General features: G+C 41.3%; 1 protein-coding gene across 1 annotated transcript in view; it reads left to right on the top strand.

Annotated features, from left to right (window-relative positions):
- The window catches only part of kcnh3 (potassium voltage-gated channel, subfamily H (eag-related), member 3), a 604,827-nt gene that overhangs the window by 306,020 nt on the left and 275,983 nt on the right, over positions 1-22,824 (top strand). The window contains exon 3 of the mRNA XM_059966998.1: positions 13,616-13,750. Coding sequence (XP_059822981.1) covers positions 13,616-13,750 — 135 coding nt within the window. The remainder of the gene's footprint in view (positions 1-13,615; positions 13,751-22,824) is intronic.

The raw sequence follows: 22,824 nt of genomic DNA on the forward strand, positions 1-22,824 counted from the left end.
CAGTTTTCCACTTTTTTATGGCAATTAGACAGCTTTCTTGGCTACACAGTCCACAAGATAATATTTCCTTTCTTTTTTAATAGTCATTGTTTATGTATAGGTTTTCATAACTTCTATTGAATTTAAATTTTCTAGCTGCTAGAAAATTAATCTCAAAGTAATATAAGGTAACATATATGTGTTTGATAATATATTTACTTTGTCTTTGATTTTATGACCTCACTCTCCTTCTGCACTATTTTCCCTGTGAAAGTGGACTGCAAGCCTGGATCCTCGCCACATGGCAAATTTGAATGCCAACTGACCCAGCAAGCAATTGAGAATCTCAAATATTTGTTTTGCTGAGTGAAATTGTAAAAATCAAAGAGAAATTGAAAAGCAATTGGTAGGATGGATTGATAAAGCTTTTATAAACTTTGATGCAGAATACTAAGCCAACTAGATATTGCTAAAGATCAACATCATGAGGTGGAATATTATGTCCAGTCCAAAGATCCTTATTTTAAATCAGATCAATGCAAAAAGAAAGTATGGAAGTGACTCATTCAGATGACCCCATAAGTGGAAAATCAGATTAACTTTATTTGTCAGATTAGCACTGAAACATCAAAACATCAAGTGAAATACACTATTCACATAATCACCTGCGACGTGCTGAGGACAGCTCACTGGCGTTGTCTCACTTCCAGTGCCAACATAGCATGCCCACAACTCACTAACCCCAACCATACATGTTTGGACCGTGGGAGAAAACTGGAGTACCCAGAAGAAACACACATAGTCACGGGGAGAACATAGAAACTCCTTATAGACAGCAGTAGAAATCGAATCTCATTCAGCGATCATTAGCGCTGTAAAGTGATTGCATTAACTGCTATGCTACAGTGTCATGCCCCCCTCCACCACCCCTCCAAGCTAAGATATGAGGAAAGCTCCAAGAAACAAAGGTGTTAAGAAAAAAATCTATCTGTAACATTCAAAATGAAGACGTTTACGTGGGAAAGGGAAAGTACATAAGTAATTGCCTGATAACTCCATACAAAAGGAAAAGCTGGTTCTTCACACAAGCTGAAGTATGGAATGTCAACCACTATCAGAGTTAAAAACAACTTTTAAAGGAAAAACAGCACATTGGGCATAGTGATGGAAAAAGAATAAATAATTAGTAGGTGAGAGATGATGCAGACTCTGGACTAAATAATTGTCTTCTGCATCATCACACTAATTTTGCACTTCAGGGCAAGGTTGTCCTTGAATTACTTGAGGCCATCCCTGTACTTTAACTGCTCATGGGTATAAATAGGAAAATGCACTAAGAACTTACCAGCTATTTTCTCAATTTAGTTTTTGTTCTTTAAGAGTTGTCCCAAATACAGTAAGTGACTGCCCCAATTAACCGATGGCCCAGTTAACTGGAATCCACTGTGTTTTTGTTACCTTCACTGGTATGGTATGGCACATCTAGGATGCAAGCAAAAGCAAATTAGGTGAATATACAAATTTCTAAGACAATACAGTATATGGTGTCAATATTTCAGAATGTAAGCAGTTTGAATCCCTCTTTCTTAACTAATTCACTGCACAAATCGTACAGGTTTCTGCAGTTGTGGCAATCTCCCTCTCAACTTTCACCATAAAGGCCCTGTGGACACTACCTGCGTAGCCATTTAAAGAAGTATAGGTCAATGATGCTCATTTTTTTTATTCCCAAACAAGAGAAAATCTGCAGATGCTGGAAATCCAGGCAACGCGCATAAAATCCCGGAGGAACTCAGCAGGCCAGGCAGCATCTATGGAAAAGAGTAAACAGTCGACGGTTTGGGCAAATAGTACAAGTTCCTGATGAAGGGTTTCAGACAGAAACGTCAACTGTTTACTCTTTTCCATAGATGCTGCCTGGCCTGCTGAGTTCTTCCAACATTTTGTGTGTGTGTGTGTGTGTGTGTGTGTGTGTGTGTGTGTGTGTGTATTTTTTTATTATAACTTTCTCTAATTTCCTCCCTTCTTGAAGTTCTAAGTGCTATTTTTATGGATGCACTGTCAAAAGCATTCCGTCCAGATGAATCACGGCTTGGTTTGGCAGCTGCTCTGCCAAAGACTATAAGAAAAGCCAGTGAATGCAGTGCCGTCCATCACACAAGCCAGCCTTCCCTCCATCGACTCCCTCTAGACTTGCATCTGCTTCCAGAAAGCAGCTAACACTATCAAGGACCTGTGCCACTCTAGTCATTCTCTTTATTCCTGTTGGATAGTGGTTGGGGCCTTTGAATAGTTGTCAACATCTAATTCAAATACTGAAGAAAATTTAGAACGTAAAAAAAATTGAATAATAAATTAGATCTAAAAAGCTAGAAGGCACAGTAAAATTAGTTAAGGTGATTTAAGTAAATAATCAAAAATAATTACTTGCTTGCATCCCGGGAGCTGGTGTATCCCATTCCATTTACTGAGTACTACTATGTTTGCTTGAGGTTTAGCCTACCACCAGTTTAGCAGCCAGACCCCTCTCTCCCTCCCCCCTCTCTCCGCTCTCTCCCTCCCCACTCTTCCCCTGTCTCTTCCCCCTCCTCTCTCCTCTTTCAATCCCCCTCAATATACCTCTTTCTCTCCCTCTCTCTCTCACTCCCCCATCTTTCTCCCCAACCCTTCTTTACCCTCCTCTCCTGCCTCTCTACTCTCTACTCTCTACTCACTTCTTCCACTCTTAATCCTCCCTCCACTCTCCTCCCTTCCCTCTGTTCTCTCCAATCCCTTCACATTCACTCTCCACAGTCCCTTCCACTGTTCCCCATACATTCTCAGCCCTTCCTCCATCCACTCTCTCTCCCCTCCCCTATTCTCCCCTTTCCTTCACATTCACCCCTCTCTATGCTCTCCCTCATCGCTCCCAATCTCCATTCTCCCCAACTCTCTAACTTTTTTCTAACTTTTCCATTTGCTCTCAGACAGCATAGACACATATTTATTGTTTTATGTGGATGACCTTTCAGCAGATCTGAAATAGTGAGAAAGCTGGTGTGTTTTAAGAATGGGAAAGGTTTGAAAGAACAAAGGAATGTCTGTGATAGGATGAGACTAAGAATATCCGGCTGACAAATATGCTGAAAAACTGATGGTAAATAATTGGCCTGGCTCAGAAGTTGGCTGAGCTATAGAACAGAGAGTAGGGATAATGAACAAGTACATCAATGGCTCTGGGGCTCAAGTTGGAGCCACAGCCATTCAGCATATTGATAATGGAGAGATAAAAAGCTATTTAAATTTGCTGACCACACTAAGATAGCTTGTTTCATAAACAAGGTTGATGGATGTACTAAAATATTGGTGTACAGTGCAGAAGCAGGGCAACAACTTTGAGCCATCATAAAACACAGCTGAACCACACTATAGGAATCATAAGCAGCTGCAGGAAAGGTTTCCAGGAACAGGAGATTGCAATCGGAAGGTCACACTAGAAAATCCTCAGCTTATTCATTTTGAAGATAAGAATTTGAAAGGATAGAGGATATTTGATGGAGTAATTATAGAGTTGTACCACAAAGAAGTTGCGCTTTGGCCCACCATGACAACCATTTTCCTCATCCACATTAATCCCAATTTCCCACAGGAGGTCTATTTTATTCTATGTTATGCCTTCTTAAGTGTCATTCTAAATGTTTCTTAAATATAATGATTGTATCTGACTCCACCTCCACTGGCAACAAGTTACAGATACCAAGTACTCTGTATTCAAAAGCACTCTCCTGGTCCCTCCACCCCATTAGATCCTCTTTAAAACTCCTCTCACCTTAGATCGACACTCTCTCCTGTTTGATATTCTCTGTGCCTTCTTGTTTTCATATAAGATCATGACAAGCTCAGGTGAAGTAAGCAAAATGAAGCATCGCCTTTATCAGATGATTCAAGGATAAGGAGGCTACTTGAGTTCATGTGTAAGAAATACACTGGAGGCATGAGGAAAACTTTTTTACACAGAGGCAGTTTGCGATCATGAATGCTTTAATGAGCATTATAAAATATAATCAATCTTCCAAATGAAATTGGATAGGTACTTGAAATTAATTTGTAGACCAACAGGGAAAGGGCAAAAGAATATAACTGGCTGTCCAGGTATTCCTGAAGGTAGCAGCATGGGTAGATAAAGTGATTAGAAAGCATATGGGATTCTACCTTCATTATCCAGGATAAAAAAGTAAGTAAAAGCTTACGGTGTAACCCAAGAAAATATTTGTTAAACCACAGATGGAATACAATCTGCGGATCTAGTCAAACACAATATTAGAAGGATATGACTCCAAAGTGGAAAATTGTTTTGTTTTCACGTGTATCACGGGACGGTGAAAAACGGTGTTTGCATATCATCCATGAAGATGTTTCTCACATCAGTACATTGAGATAGTACAAGGGAAAACAATAACAGAATGCAGAATAAAGTGTTGCAGTCACAGAGAAAGTTCAGAGCAGTAAAATAATAAAGTGCAAGGCCGTAGTGAAGTAGATTGTGAGGTCAAGTCTCCTTATTGTACTAGGGGCCATTTAATAGTCTAATGACAATTGTATAGAAACAGTTCTTGATGGTACATACTTTTAGTCTCTTGTATCTTCTGCCAGATGGGAGAAGGGAGAATGTCTGGGGATGGCGGGGTCTCTGATTATGTTGGCTGCTTCACTGAGGTAGCAAGAAAGGTAGACCGAGTCTGTGGTGGAGGGGTTAGGCTCTTTCTGTTCTTCATTTATTCTGGCTCATTGTAATCTGAAGTATGGCCCACCATGGTGATGTAATCAGCAAACTTGCACCTGGAGTTGGAGCAGAACCTGGCCTCACAGTCCTGAGTGTATTAGGGTTAGGGTTGAAGATGCAGCCTTGTGGGGTGCCGGTGTCAAGTATAATTGTGACATACAGATTGTGGTCTGCTCATCTGGAAGTCAAGGATCGAGCTGCAGAGTGAGATGCTGAGTCCCACTCAGTAGATGAATTTGTTTGGAGTAGGTGTAGAAGGCAGAGTTGTACTCACTAAGCAATAAACTAGCTGGGAAATTGCAGAGTTTCACCAGGATGTTGCCTGGAGTGGAATGTTTCATCTGTAAGGAGTGTCTGGATCAGCTGTGTTTGTTTTCCTTAGTGTGAAGGAAACTGAAGAAGGAATCTTTTAGGGCTAAAGAGAGTGATTGCTTGGGAGCTGGCTAATAGACCCCTGAACCTGTGTCAACCATCCACCTGTACTAATTCCACATTAATCTCAGTTTCATTCTCCTCATATTTTTAGCATTTACCTACATCGGGGGCAATTTACAGCAGCCAGTTAAACTTCCAACCGCCACATCATTGGGAAGTGTAAAGGAACCAGTACTCCCAGAGGAAACCCAGGGGATCACAGGGAGAATGTGACCGATATCCCCTGTGCAAACTCCACGTAGACAGACATCTGCAGCGAACCCAACTCTCTGCTACTATGAGGCAGTGACTCTACCTGCTGCACCTCTGACTGACGTATTAAAAAAATTCTGAAGGGCATAGATAACACAGATAGTACTAACAGTCCCCTTAGCAATGGTCTCTACACTCAGGCATAGAAAGAAGGCGTTTAGAGGGATGGAGAATTTTGTCAGACAAAGGGTGGGTTGAAATCTGGGTCTCATTGCCTGAGGGGAGATAGCAGGAGGTATTCTCACAATAGTGGAGAAGTACTTCGATGAGCATTTGTAAATGGATTAAGTACTCAATAGGTACTTAAAAGCTTTCACAGACATGATGGGCTGAAGAACATCGTTCCATGCTGCAGAATTTTATGATGCTATGCAAAATTCTTAGGCGCGCGTACACACACACACACACACACACACACACACACACACACTTTTTATTGTGACAAGCACTAAAACAGAGCAGACGCTATGACCCGGAGAGAGAATCCACTCGGTCACATACAGTTGGGGGAGGTGATGATCACACACCCACAGTGACCCACAAACACACATGCGAATAATTGAAAACCCAAGCTAAAATGTGACAAACATGCTGGCATAATCCCATGAACACATTTTTAAACAAGAACAATTAATAGTGCCAGCCACTAGGAATCCTGGGGTGGACTGTTGACCATGCCCCCGCCGGAAAACTACACTGCCCCCAACTGAGGGGACATCCATCCCCGGCAACCCCAGAGTCCACAACAAAGTCCAAAGTCTGAGTGATGGTTGACGCTGCCACCTGGGGTGCTGTGGGTGTCTGTAGCCACCCCCACATGGGAGACGCTGTTTGGTGAGGCGAGAAGCAGGGCACCCGGAGTGTCACTTCCTTCCTTTGGCCTCACCGGGTCAGTGGTGGCCGAGGGCCACCACAGTGCCAGTCAGTCTTGGTCTGTTGCTCAGGGAACTGCACCCAGTACACCACATTGAAGATGTTGTTGAACAGTTCTCCAGGTCCTTTCCAATGGCTTCCAAATTTGGAGGATAGTCCCTTCCTCTGGGTGGGACAGTCGACCCGTAGTGGGAACCCCCAGGGTACTGCCCTTGACTGGCAGCCCTGCTCCTCCCAGGATATGCAAATTTCACAGTAGTGCACAAACAGCTCCACGTCCTGCTTGTACTCAGGCCAGTAGAAGCATTCATGAACCTTGCCCAGCACCTTTGCAACCCCCACCAGCCCGTGCACTGAGCGCAGCACCCTGGAGTGCAGCCCCCAGCTGCAGAAGATGTCGTCAGAAAACAGCCACACCAGGATAGCAACACACCGTGCATCTCCACTGTGCCCCACTGAGAGTATAGGGCTTTGGTCAGGGCAGAGTCTTCTGCCCACTCTAGCTGCTGTCCCACAAACACCTGGGCCAGCACAGGATCACTCACCTGCTCACAACGCAGCTGATGGTCAATGGTGGGGAGGTCTACCTCATCGCTGGCTGCTACCTGCAGCGTCACAACCACCGTTTACCCCTGGTTGCTTTGGCCCAGTACAAGGTGTGCTGCAAAGCGGTGGACCGCTGTGAGACCGATGATGGTTATTACTGCCACCTCCGGGTGTGCTTTCTGGAGCTGCCCTGCCGGAGAGCCATGGCTTCAGCATCAAGATAGAGAGTTGACCCTGGCACATCTACATGGGCCACCCAGTGGGACAGCAGGTCCAAGCCAATGATGTAGAACTCCCGGGTGTCGATCAGCCACACCTCGTTTTCCCCATTGCAATGTGCAGCCATCTCTTCCCTTTCATTGCCCACGGTTGCAGGTGACCATAGCCAGCTGGACCACCATCCTTGTCCATCCAGAAGATAGTTGGTCCATGCTGGTGTCCCACCTGATACCTGTTACCCTGCACCACACGGTCCACAAATACGCCTTCGTAGTAGTAGTCTCTCGAAGTCCGAGGAAGACAAATGTGTTGCGCAGTCAATGTCTGTGGGCACGCATATGACTTCTGAGGCCGAAATCCGAAGCGCAGATACGGTTGCAGATGGGGCAGCAGCGGACGCCTTCCTGTGTCTTTCTTGACTCGCCTTGAGGCGCTGCATGCGCCAGTTAGCTTGGAAGTTGTTTGCTGCCTTGGAGCATCGATTGTGCCACTTGGACTGATCAGCAGCAGTGTGTTCGAGATCGCGGGGCTGGAGTTTGGCCCACTTAAGGTTTGACGAGCTTGTCCTTGTACCTCTTCCTTGGGTGACCTTGGGCTCTAGTTCTTCCTAGAACAACTGACGCAGCGTTCTGGACTCATCCATTCGGATCACATGGCCGGTCCATCTGAGCTGAGCCTTCAAAACCTTGGCTTCAATGCTTGTGGAATTGGTTCTGTCCAGGACTGTCAGGTTGGAGATACGGTCTTGCCAGAGGATCTGCATTATTGATCGCAGAGCGCGATTGTGGAATTGTTCTAGCTGATTGACATGTCTGCGATACAGTGTCCAGGTTTCACAGCCATATAGAAGTGATGAGACCACAACAGCATTGTAAACCTTCAGTTTAGTGGAGAGGCGAATGTCTTTGTGCTGCAGAACTTTGACCCGGAGCCTTCCGAGTGCCTGGCTTGCTTTCTGGATCCTTGACGGGATTTCTTTATCAAGGGCACCATCGCTGGAGATGGTACTCCCCAGGTATTTGAAGTGTCAACGTACCGTAGTTGTGTGTCATTGATGGTGATGCATGGCTGTGGCGGGGAGCTGTTAGGTGCAGGCTGCAGGAGGACCTCTGTTTTACCGAGGCTGATTGTCAAGCCGAACAATTTAGATGCAGTGGAGAATCTGCTGACCATTGTTTGTAGGTGGTCCTCTCGGTGCGCCATGAGTGCACAGTCATCTGCAAAGAGCGCTTCTATGGACAGCTTTCGGAGGGTCTTTGTGTGTGCTGCAAGGCGACGTAGGTCAAAGAGTGACCCGTCCAGGCGGTATTTGATATAAACGCCCAGGTTTAGGTCTTTGACGGCATGCATTAGTACTTGAGTGAAGAAAAGGTTGAAAGGTACTGGTGCAAGCACACAGCCCTGTTTAACACCGTTGGAGATGTCAAATTTCTCGCTAGGTTCATCAGCTGAGGGAATCTCTCCAGGCCTTGCTTGTCCCCTAAATAGCCCATTCGGAGAGGCACAATGGAGGGACTGTGCCGGAGGTCTCGAGTGGCACTGCCCAATGGTTGTTCCCTAATGGCTGTGCTGGGCTATGGTGTGGCACTGGTGCGAGGCAGTCCTGGACCACGTGGCTTGCCTCGCCACACCGGGAGCAGACCTTGCCTGGATTCTTCACCCATGCCAAACTCCAACCCTGGCACTCCCCCTCTGCCACCAGTCCCACACCCCTCCCATGGAGTTCCACCCTCACCATTCCCAACATCCTTTGCTCCCGCCAGATTTACAGCCTCATTCTCATCTCCGGATTGGCAGATGTAGTACTGCACAAAAGTCCTATGCACCCTAGCTACATAGACCTTTGCACAGGACTATAGTTAAACTATTTTCATACTGTGAATGCCTGCAAGAAAAAGAATCTCAGAGTTGTATGTACAAAGTACTTTGAACTTTGAACAAAATATTTCCATTGTTTGGAGAACTAGGGGCATTGTATAAAAATATGATCCAAGTGTTTCAGGAGAGACTAGGAAAGATTTCTAGAGACACTCTAGCTGTTAATAGTAAATCAATTGTTAAACTTATATCTGAACTTAATAGATTTCAGCCAAACAAAGGTGTTCAGTGATTTGGGGGAAAGGATAGGAAAATGGAAATATAGTACAGGTCAGTCATCATCTGAACAGCAAAACAGATTCAAAGGGTGAAAGAGCTCAATGCTCTTGCATATTCCAACAAAATATCATGTCTATGAGCTCGCTTCACAATGCCTGATTTGTTGGTTGAAAATTAACTTAAGCAGACTGTAATCCTGAAGTAAGATAATAACAATTGCTTTCATTTCATCATATGGTTTTTGTTAATTTTTATCATCTTATTATTAGTTAAACAAGTTACAGTTGTTTATCCAAACATTTTAATTTAATTATTCACTTACAAATGATTTTGAGCTATCTTTGTTGTATTTCCCTATACACAATAAAATTGCTATCTCAATGATTAACATACTTTTGCATCTATATCATTTGGGAGAAATTAGTGGTATGCATCACACCAAAGGAATGAATCAGATTATTCAACTCACTTATCTTATTCAGGGAATTGTGCAAATCTGCTGCTCCTGGCAAATACCAGGAATTTTTTCAGTATAACTTGCTGTACACAAAAATTATACTGAATAGCATAGATGTTGTGGGTGGCTATCTTGAATGGTCGGATGCATTCTGAATAGTTCCACATTCAGGAACGTAACACTCAATCCACTTTTCCTGAGGCAAGACTCAGAAAGTCAATCAGACCCGTCACCAGTGAGGTGGTGTGTGGCCTTAGATCAGGGCCACAGCTGTACTAGTCAGTAGCACTGCAGCTGTCTTCTTGTGTCATGGGAATATAGTAGGGGAACGAACCAACGCAAAGCATAATTCAGAACTGGGAAAATATGCTAACACTGATAACCATTATTTATTATCATTATTCTAGGAGATAATTTTGCAGCATAGTGTTGTTCTTTTGTATGCTTCAATGTATGTATCCTATACTAAGCAAATCTATATGATGTAGCTCAAACTATTAGAATTGACGGTATGTATGGAATTGATATTGGTTTATTATTGTTACATTTACTGAAATACAGTGAAAAGCTTGTCTTGTATACTGTTCATACAGATCATTACACAGTGCATGGAGCTAAAACAGTAACAGTGTGCAGAATAACGCGCAACAGCTACGGAGAAAGTGCAGAGCTGATCTATAAAGAGTTTGTCTATTTTGCCTGTGAATTGCATGGGTTTCCTCTGGGTGTTCAGGTTTCTTCCAACAGCTCAAAGACATATTGGTTGGTCATTGAAAATTTTCCTGTGATTAGGCTAGAGTTAAATAGGTTGGTTGCTGGACAATGTGGCCTGTTGGACCAAAACGGCCTGTTCTGCATTGTATCTCCAAGTAAATAAATAAATAAGGTGCAAGATCACAACCAGGTAGATTGTGAGGTCACAAGTCCATCTTATTGTACTAGGGAACCATGCACTAGTCTTACAACAGTGGGGTAGCAGCAGTCCTTGAGCCTGGTGGCACATTCTTTCTGACTTCCATATCTTCTGTCCGATGGAAGAGGGGAGAAGGGAGAATGTCCAGGGTGGGTGGTGTCTTCAATTATGCTGACTGCATTACAGAGGCAGTGAGAAGGATAGACAGAGAGCCTAGAGCGGAGAACCTAACCGTGCAGCTTATTGCAGTCGCATGTAGAGCAGTTGTGGACACCCTCTAGGTTCTCCCCTACCAAAATATTAGGCATCCTTGTATGATTTTTGCATACAATTGCCTAAAATTCATCACCAATCAGTAATTCTAAATGAACTATATAATAGTGGCAGCATGTGTCAAAAATTCAGTCCATTAAGTGTGGCAACATTACCTACAGTTGTGTACAGACTTAACTTTCTCCACGTGACAAAGGCTGTATAGGGTCCAGTATTTGCAAATACTTTCTAACATGTCACTGTCAACTTATTCAGCATCATTGTCTGCTTTCTATACTTTTCATTTCTCTCTCTCTCTAAAGAATATCTCTGCTCTCTGGTGCCTTTCCTGTGGTTTCCCACTTTCATATTGCACTAAAACAAAATGTCACTTCTCAAAGCGACATTCCTTTGTCTTTCCAAGCACAGTAGCAATATAATAAAAAATAAAGAATGCAGGTTAAATGGAGAGAAAAAATAAATGTAAGATTAGTGACAGTAATGTGGTTGCAACCAAATCTGAGCGAGTGCTGACTAGAGATCATTAGTAGATGATAAAAAATGCAGAATTATTTTATCTCTAGTGTAAAAACCTTTAGTTAAGATTGAGAGATTACAATACCTTGAAGGTGGCAGGGTATCGTCCTTTGTCTCTACCCGTCTATGTTATGAACTAAAATCAGTAATATAATGTTACTTGTCAATACACTTCATGAACTCTAATAGCTAATTGGGTCACATTTCCTAACTGCCTCTTTGGGGGTCTTATTTTTAATGTAAAACTCTGCTTGGTATAAATAGCTGTTATTTCAGCAACCCCTTTGATTGAAACATAATGGGAAAGATGAAGCTAAAGTAGAAAATAATAGGAAGGCCGCAAAGTTATTGCTACCGTTCACATAGGAACACTTGGCAGGAGGTTGATAGCCAAAAAAAAAATCAATTTAAGGTAATTCAAATGCAAAAGGTAGGAAGTTGAGAATTATTTCTGTATAGGAAAGCTCCACTGATCTGGAATGCAAGACTTAAAAGGGATGTAGGGAGTAAATGCAACAATTATGATTTCCAAAATTGATTTGAGGAACGTAAAGGAATGAAATTGCAGAGCGGTGGGAGAGCAAGTAGTAGAGTGATTGGATAGTTCAGCCGAGAAAGCACAAAGCAAATATACATAATTTAAAATAGTACCTTTTGTGGTATTGTTCTTGTTTTGATGAACTTGTGTGGACTATGCCATTCCTTTCTCAGAGCATAGTTAACATTTTTGGTGTCTATTCATCGGTACGTTGTGAACTCCTGAACTGCCAGCTGCTTCAACACTCGTTAACATATTAATTCAAATTCTTTCACAAGTTTGTAAATTTATTGAATTGTAAGATCGGGGGACTGTTTATACTTTATGTGTATAAGTAGCTGTACTTGGTTTTATTATTTCCTATTGAGTTGAAAATAATCAATAAAATCCAAATGTAATCAGTGTTCCATCAGTAAAGTATGGCTTGGCACAAAGAGCAGATTGGTAGCTATGCGAATATTTGGTGTAGGATTGGTCTAGCCAATCATGAGTTTGCCATCAAATGCATTCTGTCTGAGTTTGCAGCAAAAGTGACATTCTGCAGAGCTGCAGAATCATGATAGCACAGAAGGAGTCCATTTGGCCCATCTAGTTGATGCCAGCTTTCTATGGTGAAATCCAGTCAGTCAATTTCTTCCATTCCATCATTGTAAGTGTATTCCCCTCAAGCACCAATCCAATTTCCTCATGAAAATCTCCACCACCACCCTCGCAGGCAGAGAATCAGCCAAGTTACTTACCCTCGCTGCATAAAAAGATGTTTTCCCAATGTACCTAGTTACAGAACTATAAGTGAAGAAATGTCAATTAGTATTTAAGACTTTGAATGGCAAATGCTGTGTCCAAGACATCAGGTCAGAATGGGGCCATTTCATTGTTAATTTGTGAATCTCATTCACAATGTGCCTCTGGTTCTGTTGTTACTATTAAACAAAACATTTTAAAGCTCCAATTTATGATGGTAAGGGAGCAAATGTAGAGTAGGTGATATGCATAATAAATTGCATGACTAAATCCTTAATCTCCTTACTTCAGTGCCTCTCACTAACCCTTAACACCTACATTCTTAACCAAGCTTTTGATCATCTGACCTTTTATGTGCGTGACTGGGTGTCAAATATTGGTTCAAGTGGAATGAGTTATTTAACTATAATATTTCCTTGCTAGCTAATGTTATTTGACTTGTAATGACTTCTGAATCAATGATGCTGCAGACAGTTAGATGTTTTTCATGGCTTTTTGTTAATTTATAATTAGCTGCCAAACTAGTCCATGGTATGCCGTAATGCCATATTATATTGGAGAACTCACATCTCAGTAGAAAAAAAAATGGTAAGCAGTTCAACTACCAAGTTCCTCACCCAAATTTAACTAGCCTGAAACATAACCAACACAACACCCATGTAAACAATGTTCTCCAGAGGGGTCTCCAACTGTAATTCCACCTGCTGTTTGGGTTTTCCTGCACTTAGTCAAACTTGCCAAACATGTTGCTGGTGAGGATAGTACCAAGGAAACATGGGTTAACAACATGTGTATGAGTAACTTCATGAATGGTGTCCATACACAAACAGATCTTGAACACTGATATTTGTGATTTGATCACACAGAAAAAGCCTGTGCCATGATTTATTGTAAAAGAAGATGAACTAGGGACTCCTTGAATACATTTTCTTATTTGTCTTATTAAAGCTGTGGGCTTGCATGCGTAGTTTTTTTATTAATTACACTAATATCAATTGCTTGATTTTTCAGGTGCATCCTTTTGGTGCCTGCTGGATATTGTTCCAATTAAGAATGAGAAGGGCGAGGTTGTGCTCTTTCTGGCATCACACAAGGACATTACAGATAGCAAGAACAATTCAACACCAGATTGTTCAAAAGATCCAGGTAAAGATTTCTCTATAAGGGGACTCCTACAGTATTTTGTCTGTGAAATACTAAATGCTAAATGTGAAGTTACTTAACTGTCTCTTTCCGGTTTTAGTTAAATTGTGCTACTTACAAGTACACGTAAATGCAAATGCAGTGTAAACTTGCAGCTGTATCACAGAGAAATGGCATTATGTAAGCAGCATTCACAGGAAAAACAAATTACATGCAATATTTTTTTACAAGAAATAACATAATTTGAACAAATATAGTCCTTTTTAGTGCAAAGAGGGAGCAAAGTGATCATGGTGTTGTAAAACTGTAGTGATTAAAGTCTGCTGGTTGGTTCAATAACTGAATGGCTGAAGGGAAGTAGTTACTCTTGAACATGGCAGCTTAGAACTTGAGACTTCTGTATCTCCTTCCCAATGGAAGCTGCGAGGAAATGGCCTGGATTTTTGGGATCTTTGATGGACATTGCCTTTTTGAGACAACACCTTCTGTAGATACTACCAATGGTAAGACTGTGATTGGGCAGAGTCCATTACAGTCTGCAGATCCTTATGTATCAGGGCATTCAAATTGCAGTAGCCAATGCTTCCAACAGTACATCTGCTTGTAGGTCTGAGTCGAATGATTAATGTGAAAGGATATTAACTTTGCAGCTTTAAAGGTTGATAATAGTTTCACTTGGATGACAGGGTGAAGATATGTCTCTACCAAAGGAGATGTAAGGTACTTCTTCCTTCCTCTAGCTTGCAGGTCACCCTTGGGGAAAGGTGGAGCTCCTGCTTAGCCCCAAGATCAGCGTCACGTGAAGCCACGGGAGCCAGTGGTGGATGGTCGTATGAGCATCTGGTGCATATCACAAGTCCTGGTTATACGACCACTGACACCAAACAGACAATCTCTGAAGAGTATTGATAATGGTTAGGGTCACCCATCTTGTAAAAACACTGCCCAGAAGAATGCAATGGTAAACCAATTCTGTTGAAAACTTGCCAAGAACTGTCATGGTCGCTCGATATGACACATGATGAAGATAATGATTTTCGTAAATAACACAAGCAGTTTAGGCAGAGTAATGTATCCTTGCCTCTGGCTTGGTACCTGTAAAGGCAGTAAAATGGGTTCTGGTTTTACTGAAAGACTAGTGGATAACCCTCATTCTTGAGAAGTGTTGGAATATATACCTGTAGCCCTAGCACCCACTACCCCAGGGAAAACCCGCTTTCCTTAGAAAAGTGAGTTTTGATTTAAAAAGAAATAAGGTAAGAGTTATTCTTTCATTAGAGTTGACAAAAACCTGTGAAATAATTGGTGAGAGATTTTATAGATTATGGATGTGTACTGGAGGATATATCTTTAAAAAAGCAACATTTTTAGTATCATGAAAACTGGGCAGACCTCTGACCTGGTCCTGCTGTGTGCTTGATATCTTTCTGTCCCCAAACTTGTTTTTTTTTTACCCCTGCAGCACCTATCCCAAGTATTGCTGGCCGTTTGCAGTTGTACTGGTAGGAAAGTCACCAGCACTGTTGTGATTGTTGCGTGACATTTTAAGCAGCTTATGCCTTCCACATGTGCCAGTTGAGAGGTGTAAATTTGGGCATTGCTGTCAATAATGTGCTTTTTCCATCCACACCAAGGGAATCTGCTCAGAATCACTAATTTAAACTCTGTTCCCTGAGGGTTAATGAAAATGTTCAGGTTTGTTCATTTGGGAATAACTGAGAATGTACACAATGTACTAAATTTAATAAGCATTGAGTCACATTAATTCAAGAGCATATTTAAGATTTGGCAAATTTAAAATATCTTTCTGCATAGATGATATCTGACCACTATAATCCAGTTTGCCAAAGTATATTTTGGTTTTTTCCTTTTAAACATTTTTAATGCCAGAAAAGAAATTTTTACACTTTCTTCCATGTTATAATTCAACAAATCTTTTCCATTCATGTAACTAATGTATATCTCTTTATAACCTGCTTATGTCCTCTTTTGTGGATATTATAGAGGCATTGCAGAAGGGATTTACTGGGTGTTGCCTGGATTGGAGAGTGTGCCTTATGAGAATAGGTTGAGTGAACTTGGCCTTTTCTCCTTGGAGCAAGAGGATGAATGAGAGGTGAACTGATAGACGTGTATAAGGTGATGAGAGGCATTGATCGTGTGGATAGTCAGAGGCTTTTTCCCCGGGCTGAAAGGGCTAACATGAGGGGGCATAGTTTTAAAGTGTAGATGCAAAGAGGATGTCAGGGGTAAGTTTTTCACACAGAGAGTGGTGGGTGCGTGGACTGCACTGCCGGCGACGGCTCCTTATTACCTAACTGCAGTGCACTTTCTCTGGACTGTATAACTTTAACCCGTGCTCTGTTATTGGTTTTCCTTGTATTACCACAAAGCATGGCTGCAATGAATTGATATGTATGGAAGGTATGCAAGATAAGATTTTCACTGGAATACATGCAAAATGCTGGAGGAACTCAGCAGGTCAGGCATTATCTATGGAAATGAATAAACAGTCAAAGGTTCTGGCCAAGATACTCCTTCATCCAGGTGAAGGGCCTCGGTTGGAAACATTGATTGTTTATTCCTACCCATAGGTAATTCCTGACCTTCTGGGTTCCTCCTACATTTTGTGTGTGTTACTCTAAATTTCTAGTATCTGCAGAATCTCTAGTGTTTACGATTTTCACTGTACCTTGGTACATTTGACAATAATAAACCAATTAACTACTCCCCCAATTTTATTCTTACCCTGACCTCAAAACATGTACCAATTTTGTTTTTGGTAGGTCCTGCCCTGCCTCTTACAACTCGCAGTTTACATGGTAGTTGAAATTGTTTGATGTTAACTACCATTCTCTCCCTCTCAGCCAGTTTTATTTTCTTCACTCCCTCTCTCAACATTTTGCAATTTGTCTGATTCTCAATTGAAAATTTACCTGATATACAAGCACATCCTCTTTCATTTTGTTTTGCCATATTCTCTATCTCATTATCATTAAGGGGTCCTGGATTAGTTTCTTGGCCCTTCGCACTTCTACTTTAAGCCTGTCCATGAAGCTTATCAGACAGCACAGTCACTTCTGTCTATTTGTTCTATTTACCTTGGCTGGACACTTGGTTATTCTAATGACAACTTCACTCAACTTCTCTTGCTCCATCATTGAAATGTTTTAGCAACTGGACTCACTTTCAAGGTCTTCATCTCAGGTCCTCAACATTTATTGCTTATTTGGTTACCATTATTTATTCTTTTGTACTTGCACAATTCGTTGTCTTCTGCACTCTGGTTGAACATCCTAGCTGGCAATCTTATATTGATTCTGTTTGGCTATTATTCTATTGATTTATTCAGTATGTCCACAAGAAAATGAATCTCAGGGTTACATATGGTGACATATATGTACTTTGATAATAAAATTGAATTTGAACTGTGATCTTTGAACTTTATTCCAATAGAGAGGGTCCATCTTTGATTGTTTCATATCCTTCTCTATTACTAATCTAAAACTTTGAATTCAACAATCACTTTTAGAAGAATGGTGTCCCGCTAATACTTATCTAAAGAGTGCACTTTTCTTGACATCAGATTCAACAGTGCCTTCATCCTAGCTGGGCTAATAAATTACTGGCCCCCATGAAAGACACCTCCAGGATTACTTAGGCTGTGCCTCATTTCCTCTGGTGAACAGCTGGCAGCTGAAGTGGCACCTTCATGATTGAAGAGTTTGCAGATAAATTCAGTTTCTCTGAAAATCTGTCAAACCAAACCTGCTCTCCCTCTCCCATCACAATCCAAACTTCCCAACCTGTCTACCGCCCCCACAATCATAATTGTCCCTGGATGATGTTGAATGTGAAAATATAGAAATAAGAGGAGTCTAAAAGGAAAAGTATAATCAGTTTGCAAGAGCTACTCACTCTTCCGAGACTCAACTGGTAACTATCAGTAATTTTAATTGTACTCACAGCATACATAAGTGTGCTCTTAATGGCATAAATTATATCTCAGCAGTAAGTTGAGTACACAAGAGTATGTCTGTGCTGTTGACACTAATCACCTTGTGTAATTAAAGTTACATCAGACTACATTTTGGCATGAATGTGGTTTAAGTAACAAGGGTAATGATAATACCATAAATCATAGGAGCAGAATTAGGCCATTCAGCCCATCGAGTCTGTTCCACTATTCCATCATGGCTGATTTATTATCACTCTCAACCTCATTCACCTGCCTTCACTCCATAACCTTTGACACCCTGATTAATTAAGAACCATTCAACCTCCTCCTTAAATATACCCAATGATTTTGCCTGCACAGCAGTTTGTGATGACGAATTCCACAAATTTGCCACCCTCTGGCTAAAGAAATTGTTCCACATCTCCCTTTTAAAAGGATGTCCCTCTATTCTGAGACTGTGCCTTCTGGTCCTTGACTCCTCCACTTTAAGAAACATTGTCTCCACATTCATTCTATCTAAGCCTTTCAATATTCGATAGGTTTCAATCAAATGCTCCTCATACATTAACTTTTTCATTCCTGGGATCATTCTTCTGGACCTCATCTCAACCTTCTCCAATGCCAGCACATCTTTTCTTAGATAAGGGGCCTAAAACTGCTCACAATACTCTAAGTGTGGCCTCACCAGTGCCTTATAAAGCCTCAGCATTACGTCCCTGCTTTTGTGTTATAATCCTCTTGATATGAATGCATTTGCCTTCCTCACCACCAACTTATCTTGCAAGTTAACTTTGCGCCTCAGGATTTTTAATTTTCTTCCCATTTAGAAAATAACCTATTCCTTTATTCCTTCTACCAAATGCATGACCGAGCACATTCGTACACTATATTGCATCTGTAAACTTCTTTGCACAATCTCCCAATCTGTCTGAGTCTGTCTACAGACACCCTGCTTCCTCAACACTTCCTACCCCTGTACCTTCCTTCATATTGTCCACAAAGCCATCCTTCATCCAAAGCACTGACATAAAACATGAAAAGATGCAGTCCCAGTAAAGTCCCTGGGGAACACCACAAGTCACTGGCAGCCAGCCAGAAAAAGTCCCCTTTAATCCCATTCTTGGCTTCCTGCCAGTCAGCCAATCTTCTATCCATGCTAGTATCTTTCCTGTAATACTAAGAACTCTTCTCTTGCTAAACAGCGTCATGTGTGGCACCTTGTCAAATGCCTTCTGAAAATCCAAATAAACATCCACTGACTCTCCCTTATCTAACCTGCCTGTTATTTCCTCAAAGAATTCCAACAGTTTGTCAAGGAAGATCTCTCTTTTAGGTAACCATGCTGACCTTGGCCTATTTTGTCATGTGCCTCCAAGTACCTCATCCTTAATAATAGACATTAACATCTTTCTCACCACTGAAGTCAGGGTAACTGGGCTATAATTACATTTCTTCTGCCTCCCTCCCTTCTTAAAGAGAGAAGCGACATTTACAATTTAGCAATTCTTGAAAGATGTCTCCACAATTTCTTTAACATCCTCTTTTAGAACGCTGATGTGCAGTCGATCAGGTCCAAGTGACTTATCTGCCTTCAGACTTTTCAGTTTCCCAAGCACCTTCTCATTAGTAATAGCAATAACACTCACTTCTGCCCCATGATGTTCCTTCATTTCTTGCATTATGCCAGTGTTTTCCATAGTGAAGACTGAAAGAAAATACTGATTAAGTTTGTCCGCCATTTTGCTGTCCCCCATTACTACTTCTCCAATATCATTTTCCAGCAGTCTGACATTTACTCTTGTCTTTCTTTTACTCTTTATATATTTGAAAAACTTTCGGTATCCTCTTTTATCTTATTGTCTAGTTTACCCTCATACTTCATCTTTTCTCTCCTTATGGCTTTTTTAGTTGCATTCTGTTACTTTTTTAAAGCTTCCCAATATTTTACCTTCCCACTAATTTTTGCTATATTATATGCCCTCGCTTTGGCTCTTATGCTGTCATTGACTTCCCTGGTCAGCCAGGGTTGCCTCATCCTCCCTTTAGAATGCTTTTTATTCTTTGGGATGTAACTTTCCTGAACTTTCCAAATTGCTCCCAAAAACTTCAGCCATTGCTATTCTGCCACCATCCCTGCTAGTGTCCCCTTCCAATCAAACTTGGCCAGATCTCTCTCATGCCTCTGTGATTCCCTTTATTCAATTGTAATCGAGTTACATCTGATTTTAGCTTCCCTTTCTCAAACTGCAGGGCGTATTCTATCATAATATGATCACTGCCTCCTAAGGGTTCCTTTACCTTAAGCGCCCCAATCCAATCTGAGTCATTACACCCAATCCAGAATTGCCATTCACCTAGTGGGCTCAACCACAAGCTACTTTCATAGGTATTCTCCAAATTCCCTCTCTTGGAATCTAGCACCAACCTGATTTTCCTGATCTACTTGCATATTGAAATCCCCCATGACTATTGTAACATTGCCTTTTTTTGCATGCCTTTTCTATCTCCCATTGTAACTTGTAGCCTGCAAATTACTGTTTGAAGGTCTGTCTATAAATCCCATCTTTTTGGCTTTGCATTTTCTTAACTCTACCTACAAGGATTCTACATCTTCTGATCCAATGCACCTCTTTCTGAGGGCTTGCTTTCATATTTTATGAAGGGAGCCACTCCACCCCCTCTGCCTACCCGACTAGCCTTTCAAAACAATGTGTATCTTTGGTTGATAAGCTCGCAATGATGACCTTTAACTCAGTGATGCCCACAACAACATACCTGGTAGTCTCTAATTGCACTATAAGCTCATCTACCTTATTCGTATATTGTATGCATTCAAACATAACACTTTCAGTCCCATATTTGTCACCCTTTTGTTACACTTTAACTCATCTTGCTGACTTCAATTTTGTCCTGTCATCTACCCATCCTACCTCACAGCGTGATTACACTCTACTCCTACTTGCATTCCAACTGCCCCATCTTCAACCCTATCACTCCAATTCCCATCCCCCTGACAAATTAGTTTAAACCCTTCCCAACAGCTCTAGTAAACCTGCCCACAAGGACACTGGACACCTTGGGTTCAGGAGTAACCCATTCCTTTTGTACAGGTCTTAACTTTCCCAGAAGAGATCCCAGTGATCCAGAAATCTGAAACCCTGCCCTCTGTACCCATCCTTCAGCCATGCGTTCATCTGCCTATTTTCATCCTATTATTCATCCTATTCTTACCTGCAGAGGCAGCAATCCAGAGATTACTACCCTGGAGTTTCAGCTTTTCGGCTTTCTACCTAGCACCCTATAGTCTTTTTTCAGGACCTGCTCCCTTTTCTTACCTATCTCGTCACTCTCCTGGCCATTCACCACCCCCACCTTTAGAATACCATGAACCCAATCTGAGACATCGCTAACCCTGGCACTGGGAAGGCAACATACCATCTGGGTGTTTCCTTCATGTCCACAGAATCTGCTGTCTGCACCTCTGATATGGATTCCTCTTTCACTAATGCATGTTTGAAGTACACTGATGATTTACTTTGAGCCATGAAGAAAATTAAAATGCTTTATAGTTAATATTTGAAATTGGAAATAAATTCCTGCTGATAATAATAATGGAATTGAGCAAAATTAATAAAATGTCAACCCAAATAAGTTTAAGTCCAATATGAAGAATTATATTTTATTCTCCAAGTGTTCTGGCATCTTGTAGAAATAGAATTATTGGTTGAGGAGAGAAGATCTCTACGTGGTTATAAAAATGATAAAATCAACAATGGGAATATGAGTTTAAAACCTGAGGCTTAATAGATCCTAGAACCAATGTAGGTCAGCAAGGGCAGGGCAAGTGGATAAAGTGTAACCAGATGAATCAGGGGCAGGAAAAGCTATACAGTAGAAGCCGATGACTATCAAATAAACAAACTTGCGGGTATGAAAACATGGACTTCCTCCAAACTCTGAAATCTCCCCACTGACATGAAGCCCCCTCCTCCAACCATATGTTGCATGAGATTGCTTTTAATTCTATCATCCTTCAACACCACACCCATTGTATTACTGACAAGACCTAGTACGATCTCCTTAAGTTTACTCACCTCTTCCTTGCCTTAGCTGGGACACACAGAGCACGAGTAGCAGATAAGGCTTTTCATAATGATGTGTCCTGAATTTCTACCCGACACAACAATCACTGGAAACCAAAAAGGGTACACCAGTTTTTAATTTTCTGAGAAACCTCGATTGGAAGAAATTGTCTCCTGAAAAAGATGCTGGTTTTTGTTTTATACAAAAAACATAATTACTTATAGCATATAGTAATCCATGTTCTAGATTCCATGTTCTGTCCCTGGCCTTGGGCACAATGCATTTATTTGCACATTAATGGGTTAATTGATTAAAAAGGGGATAGAACTGTTATTGTTCAGCCCCTGGAATGTTCAGGCTCTGCTTCTGTCTTTTTTTCTTCTTATTCCAAGTAGCAGCACAAGCTTGGAATGCTGCAATGTGCTACTGGTTTTCATGGTTTGCTGACTACAAGAACGTTGACTGAACTAGAGATTGTTCCACAGTACGTTAATCCATGTGGTTCAATTCTTTCTGACAATAGGCGGTAATACCACAGCCCTTTCTCAGTACTCAAGCTTTGGTTTGTGCACATCATCTCCTCGGCTGCATGCCATTTAACAGCAAATATAAAAGCAGGAAAAAGATTATTATTCTAATGTATTTTGCTCCCAGTAGAGAATGCATCGTATATGCAAGAGAAAAGCCGGGCTTTCATTATAAAACATAAATGGCGATTCTGACTCTGCAACCCATTAATCGATATTCACAATTACATACAATGTGTCTCCTAGTAAACCAGCCTTGGGTCTGCTTTCAGATATGCTCTTGCATGAACTGTTGTTGTTTTATCAGTTTCAAAACGTGACTGTTTATTTGTAATCATATTTATAGCCACAGTTGATAGCTTTGGGTTTTGAATGTCAATGTGGGTCAGAAGTTTTTAAGCATGATACTCAGTCAGTGAATTGATTAGAATATCTTTATGTTTCTTCGTTAGTTCACTGAGGAAATTACTAATAGGTCTTGCACAGCGAGCAATAGTAAGTGGAAAAAT

The sequence above is a fragment of the Hypanus sabinus genome, chromosome 4 (genome assembly GCF_030144855.1).
Source record: "Hypanus sabinus isolate sHypSab1 chromosome 4, sHypSab1.hap1, whole genome shotgun sequence".
In the NCBI taxonomy this organism is placed as follows: Eukaryota; Metazoa; Chordata; class Chondrichthyes; order Myliobatiformes; family Dasyatidae; genus Hypanus; species Hypanus sabinus.